General features: G+C 37.8%; 1 protein-coding gene across 2 annotated transcripts in view; it reads right to left on the bottom strand.

Annotated features, from left to right (window-relative positions):
- Nucleotides 1-24,630, bottom strand: part of Znf385d (zinc finger protein 385D) — a 323,542-nt gene that overhangs the window by 64,997 nt on the left and 233,915 nt on the right. For both annotated transcript variants that reach the window (XM_048355949.1, XM_048355950.1), the window contains exon 4: nucleotides 24,228-24,390. In XM_048355949.1, coding sequence (XP_048211906.1) covers nucleotides 24,228-24,390 — 163 coding nt within the window. The remainder of the gene's footprint in view (nucleotides 1-24,227; nucleotides 24,391-24,630) is intronic.

Below are 24,630 nucleotides of genomic sequence, written 5' to 3' on the forward strand. Positions count from 1 at the left end.
TACTGTAACTTTCAGAAATCTACATAGAAAAAGTAACAAAGGCCAGGTGCTCACATCTGTGATCCTAGCTACTCAGGAGACCGAGACCTAAGAATCACTGTTCAAAGCCAGCTGAAGCAGGAAAATCAGTGAGATTCTTATCTCCAATTATCCACCAGAAAACTAGAAGTGGTGCTGTGGCTTAAAGTGGTAGAGGACTAGCCTTGAGCTAAAGACTTCAGGGACAGTGCTCAGACCTGAGTTCAAGCCCCATGGCAGACCAAATAAAAGGGGGAAAAATGAGGAACAGAACATAGAACCTTTTCTACTGATTTTGTTCACTCACCACTAGGTCTTTGAAATCCACCCAACTTGCTACACTTAATAGTTTATTCTTCTTAGTTACAAAGTGACATTCCACAATTTTGATTTATTATAATTTGTTAGTCCATTTGCTCAAGAAAAACGTTTGGATTGTTTCCAGTATTTGATGAGGATTAGTAAAACTCTGTAAACATTTATATTTGGGTTTTTATGTGAACAGAAGTTTCAGTTCCTCCTGGGCAAATACTTAGAGTAAGCTTGTTTGGTCATATGGCAAGCATATGTTCACAGGAACTGCCAGACTGACTCAGTAGCTATGTTAGTTTTCCTTTCCTGGGCAATATGTGGAAAGACCTAGTTCCTTTGTCTCCTCGTCAGCACTTAGTGTTGTCAGAATTAGTATATATTTTTTCATAGCCATTCTGACAGGTGAGTAGTATTGTCTTACTATGCTTTCACTTGCATTTTCCTGAGAGCTAAACATGGATACAGGATGTGTTTTTATGTGCTAGTGACATCTGTATATTTTTTAGCAGAATGAATGTTTAAGGCTGTTTCCCATTTTCAAATTTGTATTGTTAAATTTAGATTGTTTGTCACGCACTCTTTGTCAGATATGAAAATCTAAGATATTTTCTCCTGCATTGATACTGCTCTTTTCTAGCTTAAACGTTTGTAATTTTTATGAGCCCAATTCATCATTACTTTTCCATTATGGATCATGCTTTGATGTCATTCTTTATCAGAGTCCAATCAAGATAAAAAGCATTTTATGACAAAAATGCATCTTGATCAAAGTCATCCCTTTCAATAATTCACCCCCATCACTGTCAACCCCACCCCTTCCTTCAACTTTCTTAACTTTATACGGTATTCATTAAATTTTATGAAGCTATTTTGTTGAATGGAAGCTCCTTTGTACATCTTCTTAAAAATGATAGGAAGAAAGAAGAAAGGAAGAAGGAAGGAAGGAAGGAAGGAAGGAAGGAAGGAAGGAAGGAAGGAAGGAAGGAAGGAAGGAAGGAAGGAAGGAAAGAAGGAAGGAAGGAAGGAAGGAAGGAAGGAAGGAAGGAAGGAAGGAAGGAAGGAAGGAAGGAAGGAAGGCAAGCATATAGTAATTCAAAGTTTAGTGTTGACTGCAATAGGATTATCTAATAACTGGCAAGTAAGAAGTACATAGATCTCTAAATAATTTAGGATTAGGAGGTAGAAGAGAAGTTTCATACCTTCACAGAGCAAGGACCACTGGCCGAGGGCCAAGCTCCCTGCCTCACCTCAGATCTAAAAGCTAGACCTCATTGAAGAGGGCATGGTCATCACTCACAGAAGGCCAGACATTGCTTTAGGAATTCCTGATGGAACTCACTGACAATATGTTCTCTGTGAAACACTTTTCACCAAATATCCCATTAAAGGTACAACCACAGAATTCTATCTTGAGGGTGTGTTGAAAGCTGCTAATCTATGGATTATTCTGCCTGCCAAACATTGCAGGACCTAGTCATCTCTGAATGAATCTTTCCACAAACAGATACTGCTTGAGAGTGCCTAAGGCCAGGAACGGAGTCTCCTTCCTTCTCTAGTGTTTTTCCAGTGCCATCTACTGACAACGGTTAACCTCAGGTCAGCTTGCCAAAGAAGGCTTTTTTTTTTGCCAGTCCTGGGCCTTGGATTCAGGGCCTGAGCACTGTCCCTGGCTTCTTTTTGCTCAAGGCTAGCACTGTGCCACTTGAGCCATAGCGCCCCTTCTGGCCATTTTTTTGTATATGTGGTACTGGGGAATTGAACCCAGGGCCTCATGTATACGAGGCAAGCACTCTTGCTACTAGGCCATATCCCCAGCCCCCCAAAGAAGGCTTTTTAAAGGGTCCAAATCCATTTTCCCAGCTTAGGACTGGTCCACAGTGTTCTGCCTTGTATTTCTCCTGGTGACTTGTTGGTTTGTTTGTTTTCATGGTGTGCAAATAAAACTTTATTTCCAAAACCAAATGGCTAGCCTGTTGGATATCTTTGATATAACTGCAAAGGAAATTGAGTAAGTGTATTATTAGTGTGTTTATTGAAGCAAAATTGGTACTTAACATGGAACCAAACAGACTCCAGCTATTTGCCTGGCATTGTTTATGCTTTTCTGAGTTTTGCTCCCAACAGTGTAGAGGAAGACTGAAAGTTTCTGGATGTGTGAGGGGTAGGGTTTGGTATTGTTTAATGTCTTATTTTGTTCTACTGACTCTGATTGTGGCAGAGATGGTTGGCAGGAAGTTCTCAGCACTTTCTGTATGGGAGGGTAGGGAGGGAGAGGCAAAGCATTTTCCTGGCATTTGTCTGGAGTACAGTTGCGGTGCTTGAAAGAGTCCCCTCCTGTGCTGCTGCTCTCCCAGGCATGACACAGGAGTGGAAAGGGTAGGCTCTTGGCTTTGTACTGTTTTCTCTCTATCTTTGCTCAGTTCTGGGTGTACAGTCCTCTGGAGCATGGGCTAGAATGTGTAGGAAGCAACAGAACAAAAAAGCAAGCAGAACCAAAAAATCAGAGTGGGAAGCTCTCTACTCAGTAACGTCTCAGATCCTCAGTTACCTCATCTTTTTTGCCCCACTCTCTCTCTGGCCTGGTGTCCCAACTGTCTTCCTCAATTCTGTTTAGGCTTCAGAGTTGCCATGAGCAGGATTAGGGTAGAAGGAGCTTCTCTACTGCCTAATGCAAGAAACTTCCCATGGCTGAGTCTAAAGTAATGAATTTTGCTTGAAACAGGCCAAAGCTTCTTTGACATGCAGCTGTTTCTGAGAGAGGGCATTGCTATCACCAGCTGAAAAATGCTCATCACAGTACACAAGGCTTCTATGTTTTGCAGGTCAGAAGAAGGCCCACAATGTGGACACAGATGGGATCCCATGAAATCTCGAGGTGAATTACATTGGAGGGTGGAGCAGAGATTAGAAACCTAGAAATAATCCCCTCCTCTTTCCAAACCAATCTCTTCCCTGTATCACCAACACCACTTCTATATAGCCCTTTTTGCTTGTACCTTTAAAGTTAAGTCTACAAAGCAGGTTTGAAACCTCCTTGAAGGCTGGAACTCTTCGCAAACATCTACGTGCTACAGCAGCCTGGTGCTGAGTGACTAGCTACTGATTTTCATAGCAGAAAGGTACAGGTAAACCTTCTGTGGGAACTGACTTAGCAGAGCTGAGACATAATTATCCAGAGAGTCACAAATTCAGCCAGAGATCAACTGAGTAGAAGGGATGCTTGGTGAATGATGAGGCCAATCTGACTGATGATGAAGATTTGGTTATGCATACATATGAGCACCCAACTTGAAATGAGGTGCCACTGTACTCATTAATTTATAACAACCTATGGAAAAATGGAGCCAAGCATTATAAATGCGAGTACAAGCCTTTCAAAGGCATGCATTTCAGAGGCTCATATTTGACAATGATAACTGATAAAGCTCACATCAGTCATGCCGCAGGCTCCTGTCCTGATTACAAAGTACATGCTGTCCCTTTCTCTGAAAGTGATGACAAGTTATCAAAAGATGATAAATGTCTTCACAAACAGGAAGGGCTCAAAAATGCTTACAATATTTCTCTGTGGATTTTCAACAACAAACATCTTGACTGAATTTCCTATCTGTTAGGCATTCAAAAATGAAAAGCTTTCCAGTAATTATAGGGATGCAGAACAATATAAAGATAAAAATCAAAAGGTCAGGGTTCAGGATAGCCACTGGATCAGATTGGCCATACCACAATCCAGGTTGCTCCAAAACACTCATAAAACCCAGTTACAAGCCCATACAAGAGTTTCCAATGTCAGGAAGGTATCTGAGACACTATGGGATGAAACCAAATTTGTTTATTTGTTCATTTGTTAATTTATTCATTTGTTTGATGAGTATGTCTGTGTGTGTGTGTGTGTGTGTGTGTTTGTATCTGTCTGTGTCTGTGTGTGTGTGTGCATGGGTATGTGCACACAATTCCTGGGAGCTTGAACTCAGAGCCTAGGTACTGCCCTTGAGCTTCTTTTGCTCAAGGCAGTTCTCTATTACTTGAGCCACAGTGCCACTTCCAGCTTTTTCTGAGTAATTTATTGGAGATCTCAGTCTCACAGACTTTCCTGCCTGGACTGACTTCAAACCTTGATCCTCAGATATCAGCCTCCAAGTACCTAGGATTAAAGGTGTGAGCTACCAGTGCCCAGCTAGGAATATATAAAAGACTAAGAAAAAATTCCATGAAAGAGACAGATATGTTTTGAACTTTTACTACCAGTGGCAGAAAAGTCTATAAAAGTAACTATAAAATTCACAAATATGATAGAATATCTAAAATAAGGATTTTTTAAAATCAGAAATAAGATTTTATTTGTGGTGATCCAAGTGAGAGCTCTGTACCTCTCACCAATGGATCCTGTTGTGTTCTTCCAACTATGTAGTACAGACTGTAATTATTCTGCTGCATCTTATCAGGTATTTGAAGACAGCTCATATTTGCACCAACAGATTTCTCCAGTGCAACTATCTTTAGTTTTCTTTAAAAACTTTACTTTTGACAAAATATTGCTATCACTTATATTCTGGTTCTCCAAGATAGTTTTGTTTGTTTGGCTGAAAACACAGTAGTTCAAAATCTGACTCTTTTTGTTCATAAACCCATTCACTAGAATTATATGCTCCAAATATAAATTCAAAGAAAAACCTGTAAATTGAAATAAATTAACACTTTTGGTGATTATCATTATCAAATTCAAAATCCTACCTGACATGGCAATAATATATGTAATATCACCGTCATTTCTGGTTTTGCCAATTCTAAATATTTACTTATGCTTCCAAATGTAAAGATGCATCCAATGGCCAAGTGCTTGGAGCTCATGCCTGCTATCATTAATACTTAGGAGGCTGGTACTTAGAGGATCATTGTTCAAAGCCAACCTAGGCAGAAAAGTCCAAGAGATTTTACTTCCAATTAACCAGAAAAATACCAGATTAGAGGCTCGTTCAAGTGGTAGATCCCTGAGAAGAAAGCCAAGAAAGACCTAAGTTCAAGCCATGGTTCTGGCACACACACACACACAAACACACACACACACACAATATAATCACATGTGGACACATAAAATGCCATGGGCTACAAACCTATATAGCATAAATATAGAAATTGAATGGAGAAAGTTGATGGCAGATAAAGAATCAAATATCCAAGAGAAAATACAATATTTACCTCTAAATTCCCCATTATCTTATTCAAGAATAGGTCAAAATTTTTGTTGAGTTCTTGTATGGAACTAATCAATCATTGTGAACCATTATAGTGCTTGACTCTCACCAAGTGCTATCAATGTGTTAGCTGTTACTATTATCACAACTGGATATACAAAGAAAATAAGATGCTTTTGCTAAAACTAAGCTAATCATCCATAGGTTTCCCAAGAAAATAGGAGAATATATTTGAATATAAACTCTTCAGGTTGAAACTTTATAAACTAGAGATAAAATTTACATTCCTATTTTCCTTTCTCTGCCTCTTCCCCTTCCCCTTCCTAATTTTGAGGAAGGTTGCAATTTCTCATAATATTTGTTCTTATCTTCCTGGTAGTCAAGGTAAAAAGAGCCACACAACTACCATGGAGAAAGGTGGAAGAAATCAGTTGTTAAAGAAATTAATAATTACATATATGCCTATGTGTCTAGAACCAAATCTTCTACCATGACTACCATGAAGGTAAGAATTCAATGAAGGCTTCCAGTTTTCATGTTCCCATGTGAACAGTTCAATAGATGTGGGACTATAATGACATTAAGGAGATGGCAACTGGAATAGACTTGGATCTACCTGGCACTTTGCTTTGTCATATAGGTTGTATTCTTAGGCTAGCATTTTTAGAGCACACTCACATACAAATCCAGTCAGTTTTAGCTCTCTGGAAAGAAAGTTTTGGCATTTATTTGTTTAATCTCTCCAAACAGTCCAAATGCATTACCTGAAGGCAGAACTTCAAATTGGATTTCTGATCCCACAGGACATTGCTGTTGCTGCTAGAGCCAGCCTAAAGCTCCAGCCTGTAACGAGCACATTTGCAGTGAGAGTTTATTAATAAATTGATGAAAGCTCACCAGTTAAAAGCTAAAGAATGCCGCTTAATGCTCTCTTTTGCTTTTAATGGACTGAAACCTGTTTTTAAAAGCTGCTAAAGGATAAGGGAAATTTTTCTTGCTGCTGATAGAGGCAAGGCAGGACATACACAAACACATGCACACAAGCATATGCATAGTGCCTGCACAGTGTTTGCACACACACACACACACACACACACACGACTGATTTCAATAACTTCATTAAAAACAATGAGAAGGTAGTAACTCCAGAGGTGGCCACCTAGAAACCACAGGGTACAGGGGTCCCATGGAAAGGCTCAGAATGATACTCTAAAGACTTTCCACTCAGACCCAACTTTTATGATTACATTATGAGCTTTCTTGGGGATATTAAATCAGTGGAGCAAAAAATAAGCACATTTGGTCCACAAACAAAGAAAGCCCGGTGGAGAGAATGGAGGGTTGAAATGGCACAACAGATGTCTCTGGGCTCCCATAGCCCGGCGCCTGCTCAGAAGGGCTCTTCTGAGGGCTTTAATGCAGGCAGTAGCTTATGGAGCACACATACTGGAGAAGTTAGGAAATGGAGTTTTAAAGACTTCCTGCTCCTTTGTTGTCCTAAATTAGCTGATTCTATTTTTGGATTTGTGCTGTCAGACCCACCAGCTAACGGAGTCATTTCAGGGAGACGTTTTCATTTCTGCCACTGGTCTGGGTCAGGTTCACTAGTCAACACCTGACTTTTCCAGCCAGAAACACCTATTGATCTGCCCTGTCATAGACCAGGACTGGGATGGACCATAGCATCCAGACTGGCAAGAGGACTGTGGAGATCCTTGCTCATGCTGTCTTGAGGTGAAGGACACCCCATCATTTTTCTGCTTACTCTGGAAAACACTTTCTCATGTACTCCTGCTGGTTGGGACTTATACTCACAATCTTCTTCTTCTGAACATATATATGAATATATATATATATATACACACATACACATATATAGATATTTACATGAATGTATATGTAAATATATATACATATGTGTGTGTCTATATGGATATATATAACATATATTATGTATGTGTATCTATCTATCCACCCATCCATCCATCTATATGAGGAATGAACCTTACACAAATCCAGTTTTTAGTCCCTGATTGCTTTAATCACTAATATCAATATCAACATATCATTAACAACTATTTTATCAATTTATGATTCCTGTTATGCCAATTTCTCCCTTTTGGCTCACCAAATCTTGATGTTTTGCCTTTTCTACTGATGTTCCATTTTTTTTAATGCATACACAAAAATCACTGTGACAGATGCACTTTCCAAAGAGAGTTGAAGCAATAGCTCTCATCATAGGTTCTTCTTACAAAGTGAATTTTGTCACTCAGTCTTTCCAGTGAATAAATGTCCTCCTCTTTTCCCTGGAGCCTGTCTCAACCAACACAGTACAGTGTAAGGATAGAGTCTTCAGAGACGAGATCATGGGCATAACATGGCTGTCTTTATAACCCAGAAGACATGCCATTAAAATATCTATGTTAACCCTTTGGATATGTCAGTAGAGGTCATGCCAGTAAGCAGTTCTTGTTGAAATTTCAGCCCACAAACAGCATCACCACACTAACATGAGAGTGACTCCACACACACTTCCATTTGACTCTACTGCAGAAACACACCCCACAACCATATACGGAAGAAACAGCTCCTTGCCCCAGAAAGACAGCCACCAGCATCATAAGAGACAATATTAATAGGTAGTTTTCTTTCATTACAAATTCTGGACTGCTCCATCATTGCACAATACAACAACCATTAAGAAATTCTAGACTGGAGTTTCACTAAGTGAATAGCTAGATCTTTTGCCTCTTTCAGTAAACAAACATCTACCAGGTTAGTCATATTCATCTATTTCTATGTTACCAATGGCTGAGTACTTGTCACAGGAGCTAAAATATTATCTATCTGGCCTCTTGCAGAAAAACATTGCAAATATTGAAGTAAACAAATACTCTCTCTGTCTCTCTGTCTCTGTCTCTCTGTGTCTCTGTCTCCCTCTGTCTCTCTGTCTCTGTCTCTGTCGCTCTCTGTCTCTGTCTCTGTCTCTCTCTCTCTCTCTCTCTCTCTGTCTTTGTTTTTGACAATGTATACTAACTGGATGCAACCTAATCCTGAGATGTGAAATTTTACTTTAAATTTATACACTAACATAAAGACATACACTTACCAGTATATTCATCTGTATATGTGTAAAGCTTTAACTAAACAAAATACACTACAGAGATTCTAAATGTCCATACATGTGATTGCCACAAGGCCATGACTGAATGAAATGAATGAAATGAATATGAGTCAAAATACTTACAGCAAACGTGTACACTGGCCAAATCACAGTGTATAGAAGATAGATCAGAATAAATATTTATTTCATTATTTTTATTTCTGCAATAAGAAGACAACTGATAAAAATAGAAACTCCTGACTATGCAGGAGTTTTCACTGGATGGGATTTTGAGAAAGACAAATCAAAGGCTTTCTTGGGTTTTTAAGAAAGACAAATATTCTTGAAAACCTATAGCTAAACTAAATCAATTTGAAAACACTGTGCCCACAAATTGAATTGGCTTTCATTATGGATTCTAAATACAATCTTTGTAAGAAAATAAAACATAACAGAAAGTTAATCAATCAAGTTCCATTGGACTTCTTTCTTTCATTAATCTTTGTATTATGAAAATATTAAAGTGATATACCTCTTGGTGAAAGATGTTCATTTATTTTTTAATGCTAGTTATAAGGCCTTGACTCAGGGGTTGGCATTGTGTCCTTGAGCTTTTTTGTTCAAATCTAGCTATCACTTAAAGCACAGCTACACTTCTGGCTTTTTGCTGGTTAATTGGACATAGGAGTCCACAGACTTTCCTGCCTGGACTAGCTTCAAATTATGATACTCATATTTCAGCCTCCTGTGTAGCTACAATTACAGGTGTGAGCCACCAGCACTCAGCTTGAATAAAGAGAAGAATAGTTGATGAAACTATTAAGTGAAGCCAGGTACTGGTGCCTCCTACCTATAATACTAGCAACTCAGGAGGCTGAGATTTGAGGATGGTTCCAAGCCAGTCTTGGCAGGAAAAGGAGATTCCTATCTCAAATTAACCATAAAAAAGTTAGAAATGGAACTTAAATGATAGAGTTCCATTTTGAGCAGAAAAGCTAAAAAAAAAATTAGCATCGAGGTTGTGAGTTCAAGTCCCAGTACCAGTACAAATAAATAAATAAACAAAAACATTAAAATCTTTTTGGTGGATTTGAAAGCCATGATAAATGGTAATTGGGTGATTCTATCATTTCTCAGTCCCAGCTTTTACAACTGTTTTTAACACAATATCCCATTGTGTGGTTATAATCTTGAATTACTTGAAGTGATTTTACCAAAACTCCATTCAAAATCCATTCATCTGATAAGATGTTCAGCATCTCTCTGACTAAGACAAGAAAGTTGATAGAGATTATACCTGGAAGTAAGAATACATAATTCTAGCATATTTTTCCTACAATCTGGCAATTGAGAGGTTTATGATATGCTTCAACTAAGAGAGCAATAACTGTGATTGCTGCGACATTCTGGATATATTCAGATTTCTGTTAAGCAATTGGTTTAAAATTAGAATTTCAATAGCTTAGAAAAACTTCTTCCAGGTTTTCCTTGGTTTGCATGAGAATAACATGTTGTATTTCACATGAGGAGACATTCAAATTTTAAACTGTCACATAACTGAGGACTACATATTTTTTGGTTTAGAAAAGTAATGGATTTGTAAGAAAAATTAGTTATGAACTGTGGACTACATTATCTCCAGTGTCCCATAGCCATGTGTTCCTCACTGAGGATCTAACCTACTGAAAATTGAAATATTTGAAAGAATATTACACCTGCATTGAACATGCACCTATAGAATATGTTCACAGCATTTACACTATATTTGGTATTAGAAGCTGTCTAGAGAGTACGGAAGATCTATGAGGATGTATCACCATTGTATGCAAATTCTATGTTGGGCATAGTAAATATTGGACAAAGGACCTGAGCATCCTTGATGGTCTCAGTGCCACACAGATTATTGTGAAAACTATACTTCATTTCTAAGTGTTGCTATACAGTTTGCTGAAAATTCTTAGTAACACAAAGTGAACCTGAATGTATGGACCATGACAGAATGCTTTTCAGTTTTCTGCATTTGTAGTCACAAAAATTACTGCTCTAGCTATCATTATAGTTTCCCCAAAGAATCCTTAACAACACATTTCCAACATAAAAATTCTTAGGAGAGAATATCTACCTTAAGAATCTAATATCTTTTAATGTAGCTTTTCATGTATTTTTATTTGATAATTTTTATATTCATATAGAAAAAACTAGCTTAAAAATTCTGTTTTCTTTTGTATTTAAAACTTCACTTTTGTTCTGCCAGAGAATTCTATTTTCTAGATAGCACTATAAAACAAGCATAAACATAAAAACCAAGGTTGAAATGGGTTTAGGTGCAAGCCATAAATTATCAAACATAAATTTGACAAAAACAAGTGATAAAAATACTACTTTCTAGTAGCAGGCAAAACTTTCCTATCCGGCAAACTAATAAAAGAATAAAAAGTATCAGCATGATTTTCATTTTTATCTGGTTAATTCATAATTTTAGGCAATGTTAGAAATTGAACTCAAGGTCTAGTGCTTGCTAGGCTGGTACTCTATCAATTGAAAAATACCTATAGCCTTACTTTTTACTGGTTGTTTTGGACATGGAGCCTGGCAAACTTTTCAGCCAGGGCTTTGTATAGATCTTAGCCTAAAATTCTCATAAAACTTTGGCCCTTGACCTATCTTCTCTTACCAGCTTACTTGTAGGAAAACATCACAATGTAGATGCATAGAGCATTCTCTGACAACATCGGTGAAGGCTGGAAATATTTTCCCCCTATTCTACAAACACTTCTACCTCAAAAGGCACATGGAAGGAAAGCATTATTCTTTCCTGTGACTTTACTTACTTCTTCTACTGGCTGAAAAACGAAAGGTTGGACAACAAAACGAAATAAGGACAAAAAGAGGTCAGTTTCAGCACTGCTGTATATTCTCTATTCTGACCTTCACCTTGGACTTTATCCTGGCAGTAATGGTAAGTCTGAGGGTGATTGATTTCAGCAATCACATACAACTGAAATATTGTCAAAGCTGCCCACAAACTCAGGCATAACCCAAGCAAAGCCAGGCAGACATGAGTTGTGCACTGGTAGAGAGGCATACATTGTAACCTGGGTAGCCAATGTGTTCTCTGCCCTCCAGTTTAACCCAATACCCCTGTCACAGCTAATAGTTCAATACAGTCAATCTGATTCAATAGAGCTGTTTGAAATGTTCTTAACTCTCATTAGAAACTGAAGCAGCACAGTAATTTAATGATGAATCTGAATGCAATTATGATAATTAAAATAGCAACTTAATTTTATGCTGTCTCTGGGAAAAGCTCAGCTCACTGGTTACACATGCAAATTCGGAGTTACATTGGTTAAGATATTTGATTTATATTACACACCAGTTAAATGTAGGAGTGATCAGCTATAAAAATCTATTGACAATATGCATTTAAATTGCCACTGTGTATTTGGAATGTGTTGTTTTTAATTGCTAATAGAATTCTTGGAATAATGTTGGCACAAAGCCAGTAGAGTAGTATGAACTTATATTTGTTGTATATTTTTTGCTAACATTTATTAGTTGCATAAGGGTATTTCACTCTGAAATTTCTATATACACATTCATTGTGCCTTAATCAAATTCATCCCTCTATCATCTTCCCTCATCCCTGTCTCCCATTGGAAAATAATTTCATGTTGGGTTGTTTCATTCTCATGCATGTATAATATATTTTGACCATACACCTTACTTCACTTCCTCTGTTTACCCTTCTCCCCCATGGTATCCATCCACCAACAGTACCTGCTTCTCATTCCCTGTTTTTATTGCTTTAGTGTATATTAACTGTACAAAGGGATTTCACCATAGTATTCCACACATGCATACATTATACTTTAATCAGATCAACCCCTCTATCACTCTCTCTTTCCACATATCCTCTGTGCCTCTGAAAGTCAACAGTTTTCAGTAAACTTCCCTATGCCATCTTCATACACAGAAATGAAGTATTTCAACATTATTCAAACTCTTTCATTCTTTTTCCCTATTCCCCTTCCCCATATACCAGAAAGTCCCACAATTGCAGTCACATTGCACACACACACACACACACACACACACACACCTTTTAAGTCTAGATTCTGTTTATGATACAAAAATATACAACCATAGTTCTTCTGATCCTATGTAACTTCACGTAACACAATGAGCTCTAGTTCCATTCATTTCCCTACAAATGGCCTAATTTCAGTTTCTTTATAGCTGAGTATTATTGTGCATATATACTATATTTTCTTGATCTATCTATCCATCAGTTGTAGGGCATCTGTGTTGTCTCCACAGTGAGGCAATTCAAAATAATCCTGCAATGAACATGGGTGTGCAAGTGCCTCATGTCATTTATTATTTTGGATCACTGTCAAGGGTGGTGTTACTAGGCTCTTGTGATCCTCTGCTGTGACTAGTCTAAACCTGTGCTAATTATTCCCTATGAGGGAGACCCTAGAGTCCATGTTTCTTTGGGTCTGGCTCACTTCACTTAGTATAATTTTTTACAAGTCCTTCCGTTTCCTTACAAATGGGGCAATGTCATTCTTTCTGATAGAGGCATAAAATTCCATTGTGTATATGTACCACATTTTCCTGATCCATTCGTCGACTGATGGGCATCTGGTTCCATATTTTAGCTATGACAAATTGTGTTGTGATGAACATTGTTGTGCTGGTGGCTTTAGCTATGCCCTTATGAATGCATAAGATGATGCTAAGTGAAATGAACTCCATGTTATGGAAACAACTGTTATATCACTGTTGTAATTACTTTTAACATGCCATGTGAAACCCTAGCTTCTATTGTTGATGATCTTCTTGTAGCCCTTTCCTGTGGTTGTACCTGCACTATCACTGTATCTTATCTGAGTACACTAGAAACTGTATATACTGTTATTAGAACTAGGAAAGTGAAAGGGAATATCAAAATCTAGAGACAATGGATAAAAAGACAAACGACTCCAAAAGTAATACTTGCAAAACCATTTGGTGTAAACCAACTGAACAACTCATGAGGGGAGAAGGGAAGGGAGAGGGGGGAGGGGGAAATGAGGGAGGAGGTAACAAATAGTACAAGAAATGTACCCAAGGCCTAATGTATGAAACTGTAACCTCTCTGTACATCACTTTGACAATAAATAAGAAGAAAAATAAAGAAAAGAGTGGAGTTACTGAATCCCAGGGGATTTCTATTCTGTATTTCACAAATAATCATACTGATTTTACATAATGATTATAGCAATTAGTATTCCCATAAACATGTGTTAGTGTTCCTTTTTCTCCCACATCCTTTGCTAGCTTTTCTTTATTTATGTTCTTTCTTATATTCTTTTTTCTTCTTTTTTCCTAATGTCGTCAGTCCTTCAACATGTTTTGCTTAGGGTTAGTGCTCTATCACTTGAGTCACAGATCCACTTCCAGTTATTTTTTTTGAGGGGGGGGGAGTTAGTTATCTGAAATTAAGGATCTCATTGACTTCCCTTCCCAGGCTAGCATTAAGCTGAGATCCTCAGATCTCAGCTTCCTGAGTAGCTAGGATTACAGGAATGAGTCACTAGGACACAGGTGATGCTTGTGTTCTTGATGATGGCTATCCTGCATGGAGTGAGATGAGATGTCAACATTTTCATTTCAGTTTCCTCTATGGCCAGTAATGTTCAGTAGCTCCATTAAAGATCAATCTTTTGCTTGTCATAAGGACAAAGATATATGTGATAAAGGTATAAATTTCATCAAATAGATGGAGATTACAGGGAGTTCACAAAAAAAAAGAAGATAAGCAAAGCCATTATAGGACTGAGTTTACATAAAAATCTGGAATTAGAAACCAGATTATCTGTGAGTGGGGCTGGATTTGTTCCTGGTTGTGTGCACCAATGCTCAAGTGCACCAGCAGACATTGCACACATCATTATTTGTCTCTCTAAGTATGATGCATAGGATGAAGAGAGTGGTACTGGAGGAGTGGCTCAAGAAACCACATGGATATATCTACTTTCCAATTTTCCAGTTGTTTTCCTGGGCTACAAATAAGAGATATGGAAGACATCAGAAATGATAGGCAAGGGCTAGATCACTGAAAAGTCCTCCCATTATGTTCCAAAGTTCAGAATTGATAGAAAGTAAAAGCAACTCTAACTCTTAATTTAAACACCTCTTTTAACTTGGGTGTCATTTTTATTAAGAACACTATGGAATTACAATGTCTTCTGACTATAACCAATTGTAGTATTACAGACCTGTAATCCCTAGTTCCTCAGGAAGTAGAGGCAGGAAAATTGAGATCTTCTGGCACAGAACAAAAGCACAAGGCACTATTTGGACAATAAACTAAAAGAAAGAACTGAGAAAATAATTCAACTGAAAGGGCGTTTGTTAGACAAACGAAGAGGCCCTGAGCTCAGTCCTCAATGCTGCCAAAATTTTTAAAAATGAGAAGTAAATCCAAAACAAAACAAAGCAAAAAATATCAAAATATCAATCCATTTGCCTTCCCATGTTGGTGAACGAGTTGGCTAACTGCTCACATTTTTACTGTTGGTTATTTGACATTTCGCTATATTTTTCATTGTTCAGCTCTCTAACTTTATGATTTCTATTCTATAGCTGAAATATTTCATTATATACACTTATTTCTGCAAAAGTTCATTCTAAAAATGGCATTAAAAAGGTGGAAAAAATCTTCCATGAATCCACACAGATGCAGATGCTTCTAGAAATAAGGCATCTGCAGACAAAGCCACTGGGAATTTCAATTTAATTTTAAAACATCATCCAGACATCTGGCATATCATAGATATGGGTGAGCTATTCAATTTATTATTTCTTTTATAAATTTAATATTTCTGGTTAAGATAGTCATCTACATACAATGCGCACACACATATGCACACACATCCACACACGTGCATATACATCAAAGGAATTTAAGAAATACCACACCAAAGTAAAAACTTGCTATGCTAAAGACTTCAAGCTGGGAACAATTGGGAAACAAAAAAAATGCAGGAAACCCTTTTATATGAACTCTCCTTATTTACCTAAGGACCAGTTCTCTCCATGGAGCCCAGTTGTCATCCCCAAATCACCAGGAATCCATCAACCACGGAAGATGAATTTCTGACCCAGGAGAAAAGTCTGGAAGTAAGTCAGAGACACACCCAGAGACCCTCTGTTATAGGCTATTCTCTGTTTGGGGGAAATATTCATCTTCCCCCTTCCCCAAATTTACTTCCCTCTATATCCCCTCTCTCCTAATCCCTATAAGAAAGGTATAAATGCTTCCAAATCTTGTGGGGCTTGAGATATCCAGTTCTCTTTGTTATGTGATACCTATGAGTACATCAAACATTTGGGTACATTTTCTCCTATTAATCTTCCAGCTGTCAGCTTATTTCAAGAACTAAATTATGAGACCCTCAGAAAGCAGAAGGAAAGTATTCCCTCTCGTGTAGCTCACACACACACACACACACAGAACCCAGTTGCTTTTAGGCTCTAATACATAATTATGCATGAGTTCATCGATCTAGACTAATTTCTTTCTTATTCTCCATATCACACCCCGACACCTGAACAGAGCTGGATGACAGGCTCCTTTCTCAGGGATAGATCCTTACAACTTCACTCATTTGTGATGCTGAGAACAGGAGACAACATGTTCTTGTCAGGATGCAAAAAGCCACTGCAAAATTCTGCTGTGATTCCAGGAGGGTTTTATGTAATGCATCTAGGTCAAACCTTTTATCAGCCTTATGGAATCAGTCAAATGCCATTCATCTTGATTTTCTTCTGCATGCCAAAATGCTGAACAGAATTTTGTCTTTTATTCTCAGGCCACCCTTCATGCACAATTGTTTGTCACTGATCCACGTACAAATATCCTAGAACCATGATATTCAAATAATCACTAGCCTATCCCTCTTTCCTTTAAATTTCCTATTGTTTAGTTTTTCATTTTTTCAATTTCTTGCTAGAACTGCTGCCCGTACTGTCTGTGGGAACTTCTTAGACATCTTGAGGAGGGGACACTTGATATAATCTCTTTCTTTGGCCAATCTTGAGCCTGTGCTAAGCAAAGAGAAAGCACTTAGACATAAATGGTCTCACAATGGTGCTTCAGCTCTGAGCTGAGTTGCATGCTGTGGGATCTTTTATCCTGGAGTGATTGTCCCAGGGAGGCTTTGTTTGGGAGAATGGATCAGAAAGAAAGACCCCAGGAGCTGGCACATTTTCCACATGCTAAGAGGGGCATTTGTAGACTGCTGCACCAGATCTATAAGAGTTGATGAAATGTGTCCCCTTTCAAATCATTTTATATTGCCTCTTACATTCAAACAGAGCTATAGATTCTTAACCCACAAAAGAATGCATTTTGCTTCTTAAAGAGCTCCATACTGATTATGAATACCTGGCAGAGTAGAATACTTCAAGGACCGCCATTAAAAACATAATCTTGCATGCAGATAGGTATGTGTATGTGCCACTTGGATTTATATGTACCATATTGCTTGCCAAATCACGTATGCAGTGCATAATGCATAATATATAAGGGACTCATGGGCTTATTTAAGTGACCTTTAGATCACATTTTGTCACTATTTCCAATGTTAGGGACATCGAAAATTAGTGTGAAGGAACCCAAACTCCTTATAAAAAATTAGTTTACATGTTTCCTCCACTGAAAACTATTTTCTAAATAACAAATGAGTGATGTACAGTTAAAGTAAGAACCCAGCTTTTTGATTCAGGATCGATAACTCTCCCATGAAGCTTTGGCTTCCTGATGAATCCATTTTCAGCCACTGGCTGCCATTTTCCATTTGAAACCTTCTTTGTCTTGAAATTTTTCTTTTCTTTCTCTCTCTAACCCCTGAACAAATCTTGTCACTCTAAAAAAATAATGAATCACTTGGAGCCAATTATTAATGCAAAAAATAAATGCTAATTTTCTATCATGGACTTGGCTAACAGTAGAGTCAAAAGTATTTTATTCCTGGCACCTTTGAGTCTGATGAGCAGAGAATCCCTGGGTTGCTATTTAAAAAAAAAAATTAAAGAAAAAGAGACAGGAAAATGAGCATGAGATGACTGAGTCATGAGAATGAAAAGTGCAAATTTAAATTGTAATTTAGTGATTTTATCGGGTGAATATATTTGCAATTCACTGAGGGTTGAAGAGGAGAATTAAAGGAAAAATGTTCTCAGATATAACCAGTGAGAAGACTAGGGAAAAATCTATGTACTCCATAGGCTAATTAACTTCTGATTGATAGTCACTGAAGGGCCATTAAAAATGTCAAGAGTTCTTTTACCTGCTGAACTTGAGAATCTCAAGAAGCAAAACCAAAGACTAGTTCCTGAAAGCCTTTCATCCAAACTTGCCATCCTAACATGTGATGACCAATATCACAAAATCCATAGGATTAATGAGAAACATTACTAATTCATAGAAGCACTATACAAAAATAAGTAAGTTGAAAGTTTGTGCCTCAATGCGGGAACAAAACCATATAACTAGTTGCCCCAACTGTACAAGTACTCACCAACTTTAATATAAAAAGCATTCTATAAAGAAAAAATACAAAATAGAGAATAAGAAAAGGTGAGAAAAAGTATGAAGAAAATAGATATCACGAAGAATGTTATAAAATAGCTGGAAAGGAATGTAGTCGTGGGAATTTTCTATGCAGGAAGGACTGAAAAGTCATGGATTTTAAACAGAAAGTTTAGATAAGAAGTCTAAGAAAAAGTGATGGGCTGGTGGGCTCTAGCTCTGATGGAGAGCTTGCAGGTGAGCAGTAGAAGAGAAGCTTGGGGGGGACCGTCTGTGATCAGCCTCTGGCCACACTTGAACCATGAACACCACCATGAGGTTCAGCCCCATCTCAGCATAAAGGTACACTGAGAGTTTCTAAGTTGATGCATTCCAGCACACAAACCGATGGAAGCATGAATGATATGGTTATGGAAACTCCACAGAGGCTTCAGAAAAGGGAATTGCAAGATCCAGACCACAAGATGTTTTCTAAGATTGGGAAAGAAGTGGGTGGGTTCTTACCATTCAGCTGTAGGGCTGAGTTAGAAAAAAAAAAATGCCAAGAGTAACTAGCAGATTTCAAGTCTGTGAACCATGCCCTAAAATCTAGGAAAGATGGGCCAGGTGCTGGTGGCTCACACCTGCAATCCTAGCTACTCAAGTGGCTAGATGTGAGGATCACATGCGGAAGCCAGCATGGGCAGGAAAGTCCATGAGACTCAAAGCCAGAAGATGAACTTGAGACAGAATGCTGAAGGGCAGTGACTAAGCTATTTGGTTCTAATATCAGCACAAACAAACAAAAAACCCAGCAAACAATGCAAGAAAGAGAAAGCTGGACAATGGTCAGCATGAGAACTATTTTAGTTTCCTTTGGGAACCTATGAAATATAATCCGTGTGAATGACCACAGGCTAGGCCATGGAAAAGTAGGTCTGGATTTAAGAGATAGGTCTGGAGAATGTTGAGACATCTAAGCACAAATGAGAGTTGAAGCTACCAGAGAATGCTGCGTGGTTATTCACCAATACCTCCCTGGACAGGAATTCTTCCTGGCCTGCTGTGATCAGGCTCAGTCATGTGAATTTGCAGGAAAAAGTGAGAGAAGAAGAGTTATGTGTCCCTTCCATTAAGAATTAGCTGTAAGAGCCTGGTGATTTAACACTCTTCATTTTCCCTTTCTCATAGCATTGGCAAGTTGCTTCCACAGCCTGACCCTGGAGTTAAGCTCATGTGAAAAGCAAAATAAAGTGGAGATGCTGTGTGTGTGAAAAATAATTCAAGGTTGTACAAGATGCTTGGATTTAGAGGTTGTTTACCTAGAGGAGCCCGAACTGATTGATACACCATAGAAAGGAAAGAGATTCTTCAATAATCAAAAGTAAAGGAAGACCAGATGTTGATATTGTATAGAGTTTAAAGAGTCAATTCAGCATTTGTTCTTTTATAAAAGAAGAAAAAAAAGCAACATAGTTATATTTTGTATGATACTTTGAATGTAATTTGCTGATTTCTATTAATTAATTATTTTATTCATTTATTTTTTGACATAGAATCTTACTATATTTAGCCCGGACTGGCCTCTAAATCTCAGTCTTCCTGCATCATCTTCCCTCAGGCTTAGACTACACCTGATTCCAATTTGTTGATTTTTTATATTATTTTCTCTTAATCAAAAATCTTATATTCAAAAAAACAGACAGTTATTCTGGCTTTTATATGCAAATAATTTTGAGTGTTTTATATATTTTTAAAATATTACTCTTGCCTGTAAGTTTTTCTTTGCATCAACTCAGTAACCCAATCCTTATCGTGATATAAAAAACAAACCCTAAATGTTTGTTTTAATTTTAGGAGCTGCCCCTTTGGATCAAAGCAGATAGACTAGGCTTCCTATGAGTTATCAGTGGCTCATCGGTAAATATTTCTTTTCACTCCTTACTGTAGCCAGAAGGCTAGCAAAAATTAAGAAAAAGAACAAAAGACAAAAAATAAAGTCCTAAAGCCAGAAGAGAAGCTGGTATGGTGGCCCTCACCATTAGGGTGAGGCAGATGGACTGGGAATTCGCAAGACCCTTTCTCAAAAGCAAACAAACAACAATAAAAACAAATAGTGAATAGGACATTTAGACGTAGAAATTATCCTAGGCCATTGTGTATAACTATTATATTCATGAATATACATGATTTAGTAAGAGGGAATCTTTGTTCAAATCCTCTTTTCATCAAGGACACCTTTCCATCATGCCACTGATGTCATTGGCTCTTTCAGTGGCCCTCATCTACCACATAGCTGCATAATTTGCATTCTCCAAAAGGACTCATTCTTTAACATATAATTGGAATTGGTTTTTCCATATAATGTGATTTTTTTTTATTGAGATGGTTTGGTGAAACCAGTAAAATGTGATTTAATGTGTCACTAACATTTATATAAATGGCTGTTTATAAATCCTAGAACACCCTTGCACAGTAAGAAGAGTTATAATCTTTTTTGCTAAAAGAAGTGATCATTGATCCTAGAGACTTATCTTCTTTTCCTTCTGCCAAGGATTTAAGTATTGTAGAGAACTAGCCCAGAGTTGTTCCAGATTTGCCCTCACAGCCAGAAAAGGGGACAAGTGAATGTTTTAAGAAAACTTCATTTTGTTGGCCCATGTGCTTCTGGTTTGTATTATAATGTAAATGAGAGAAGGGCCTAATGTGTGGAGCTTTGGGGACTCCACAGACAATTCTCATGGGTAGTTTTTATAGAAATTCAGATTCCATCTCTAGATGGAGTTTGGCTTAAAACAGGTGGTGAGAGTAATGATGAGTAAATACAGTTATAATATTCAAAGAACATACATGCAAATAAAAACAGGTACCTTGAGAGAATGGGTGGGGTTAGCCTAGGTAGAGAGTGTACAATGATGGTAGCAATAACACTAGTCAAGATACATTCTAGATATGTTTTTCATTTGAAGCCCTTGTCTGTTGTATAGTTAGTGAAGATCTTCTCCCAATCTGTGGGCTTTCTATTTATCTTGCTAGCTATGTCCTTTGCAGAAACTCTGCAGTTTAATGTGATTCCATTTATCCAGTCTTTCTTTGATTTGTTGTGTGTCTTGATCTTTATTTAGGACGTTCCGATCTATGCCGAGGAGTCACAGTGTATCTCCTATCCCTTCCTGTAATACTTCCAGGGTATCTGCTCTTTCTGTGAGGTCTTTCATCCCTTTGGAATTGATTATTATGCACATATAAGGATATATGTGACACATACTGATATGTAAAGATCTGACTTTAGTTTTCTACATGTGCATAGCCAATTCTCCCCTCCCCCACCCCCCAACCCCCGCCAATTTGTTGCAGAGTCTGTCTTTCTTCTATCTGATGATTTTGGCTCCTTTCTCAAAAATTAGGTGGGCATAGGTCTATGAGATCATTTCTGAGTCTTCAACTCTATTTCTGTTCATGTGCTGTTTCTATAACTATGGCCTTATAATAGTTCAAGGTTTGGTATTGATATTTCTCCAGCACTATTTTTCCTGCTAAGGATTGTTTTTGCTATTTGAGGTCTTCTATTATTCCATATGGATTTGTGGGTTGCTTCTACTTCATTAAAGAATGTTGTTGGGATACTGATGGGTATTGAATTGAATAGCTTTTGGCAGTATTGCCATTTTCACGCTTTTAATTCTCCCAATCCAGGAGCATGGGAGGTTTTCCACTTCCTTAAATCTGCTTTAATTTCCCTTTTCAGGTTTTTAAAGTTTTCATCATAGCAGTCCTTCGCCTCTTTGGTTAAGTTAATTGTTAGGTATATTTTTTTCTCATCAGATCTTGTTTATTTTTTTTCCTTTATTGTCAAAGTGAAGTACAGAGGGGTTACAGTTTCATACATAAGGCAGTGAGTACATTTCTTATCTAACTTGTTACCTCCTCCCTCATTTTTCCCCCACCTCCACCCTCCCCATTTTCCTTCCCCCCCCTTTGAGTTGTACAGTTGGTTTACACCATATAGTTTCATAAGTATTGCTGTTGCATTGGTTTGTGTTTTTGTCTTTGTTACATAATTTTGGTATTCACTTTCCCTTCCCTAGTTCCAATACATGTATATACAATATCCAGGGTACTAAACTCAGTTACAGTGATATCAGGGGTAAAACCATGGGAAGGAAATATGAAAAAAAAAGGCACGGTTTCACATAGCATGTTGAAAATAGCAACAACAATGATATACCACTTGTTACCATAACTTGAAGTTTACTTCGCTTAGCATCATCTTACATGTTCATATGGGCATAGCTATTGAGCCTTTGTGCTTTCTGCTAGAACTATCCTAGATGTGTACTAAGTGAAGTGAGCAAGACCCAAAGAAACATGGACTCTATGGTTTCCCTCATTGGGAATAATTAGGTATTTTTGAGGCTATTAGGAATGGAGTTGCTTTTCTGATTTCAGCCCCCCTTTTCTCATTATTGGCATACAGAAAACTACTGATTTTTGTGGGTTAATTTTATTCCCTCATACTTTGCCAAAGTTTTGGATAAGCTCAAGTAACTTGGGAGGGGAATCTATGGGGTTTTTAAGATAAAGGATCATGCCATCTTCAAAAAGGGAGAGTTTTACTTCTTTCCCTATTTGGATCCCCTTTATGTTTGTCTCTTGCCTTATTGCTCTGGGTAGGAATTTCAATGCTATATTAAACTGTATATACTGGTATTAGAACTAGGGAAGGGAAAGGGAATACCAAAATCGAGAGACAAAGGATAAAAAGACAAATGACTACAAAAGAAATACTTGCAAAACTGTTTGGTGTAAACCAACTGAACAACTCATCCGGGGAGAGGGAAAGGGGGAGGGAGAGGGGGGATTGAGGGAGAAGGTTACAAACAGTACAAGAAATGTACCCAAGGCCTAACATACGAAACTGTAACCTCTCTGTACATCATTTTGACAATAAATAAGAGAAAAAATAAATAAATAAAGAGGAGTGGAGAGAACAGACATCTTGGATAAAAGTCATGCCATTTGTTCTTGAAACTCATTGTCCCTTTAGATTTACACTGATCCTTTTAGATTCCTCCAGATCCTTGGAGGATCTTGCATGTGATTTTTAGTGGATGCTGCCATCTGTAATGAAGTTGTTTTCATCTATTCTATATGCTTACTCATCATGGCAAGAAGAGACTCTTCTAATTATGATATTACCATCCATGGACCCCTAGATTATAATCACTTCTCAAAGATTCATTTGTATAGACTAGAAAACAGCCATCATTCTCCCTATATCCTTGGAAGTGATTTATTACAGTAACATCCATGAATCACACAGATCTGCCTTTTATGTAAAATCTGAGGCTGATGGTTTTATATTTCCAGATGCCAGGTTAGATAAACTCCACTGATTTCCCATGCTGTGGATAAGCTGGTTGTTTGCAAGAGCTATCCCAAGGGACCATTCTGTGGCCATTATTTCAGTGTGAAGACTCTTAAAAAAGAATAATTGATATCAATAACACTTACCTGTTTATGTAGAGAGAAGGTTACTCAGCCATAAGGAGCCCAGAATCACACAACCACTACTTTAAACAATGTAATGCTTGGAATTTATGAGAATAAGGCCTGTCAGTAGTAATGTTCTTTCTCGAGTCATTTGGCATACTTTACGGGGCCTCACAGTTAAATCAAATCTGCTGTGAAGTTATAAGCTAAGATACTGTGTACAAGATGCTAAGCACACACACTGAAAAGGTCTACTTAAAAAAAGGTTGGGGGAGGGATGGCTCTTAGGGAATTTATGACTATTTTGTCCCACTGAACAGCCACAGGACTGCTTGAAAATGCAAAATCTGGAAGATTACCAGGGATTGTCATAAGGATATTGAAAAAATGCTAAGGAGCAATTACCATTACACAGAAAGATGGATTCAAGAGTGAATCAATGCAGCAGGCGCATATTTCAACAGACACAGGGTTAGACAGAAGAGGAGATCCCAAACAACAACAACAACGACAATGACAATAACAAAGATTATCGCTTAACCTGTTTTGTCAGAGCTGGTAGTGATGGTATTGGTAGTGATGGAGGTGAAGGTAGTCTTTGCGCTGTCCTTGGCAGTTACAGATTTCTGCTTATTTTTCATGGCTTCCAGTGCTTTGACCTTCTTGGCATGTTTCGTGCCTTTGTAGTGGGCCGCAGCCTGGCTCTACAAAGGAGAACAAAATGAACCGTGCAATCAGGCTCATTTCTAAACTGGCATTCTCTGTATTAATGCAAATACAGATTCCCTTTCAATAACAGGTACCGTTCAAACTAAACATGGTCATGGATAAACGTGGGGGACTCGTTAGAATGATGCTAGAAAGCAATGGGAACCAACCTCTGAGACCTTAGGAAAAAAAGAAGCAATATTCTGTTGCTTCTTTTAAAAGGTAATGTAGCTGGA

The sequence above is a fragment of the Perognathus longimembris genome, chromosome 10 (assembly GCF_023159225.1).
Source record: "Perognathus longimembris pacificus isolate PPM17 chromosome 10, ASM2315922v1, whole genome shotgun sequence".
NCBI lineage: Eukaryota > Metazoa > Chordata > Mammalia > Rodentia > Heteromyidae > Perognathus > Perognathus longimembris.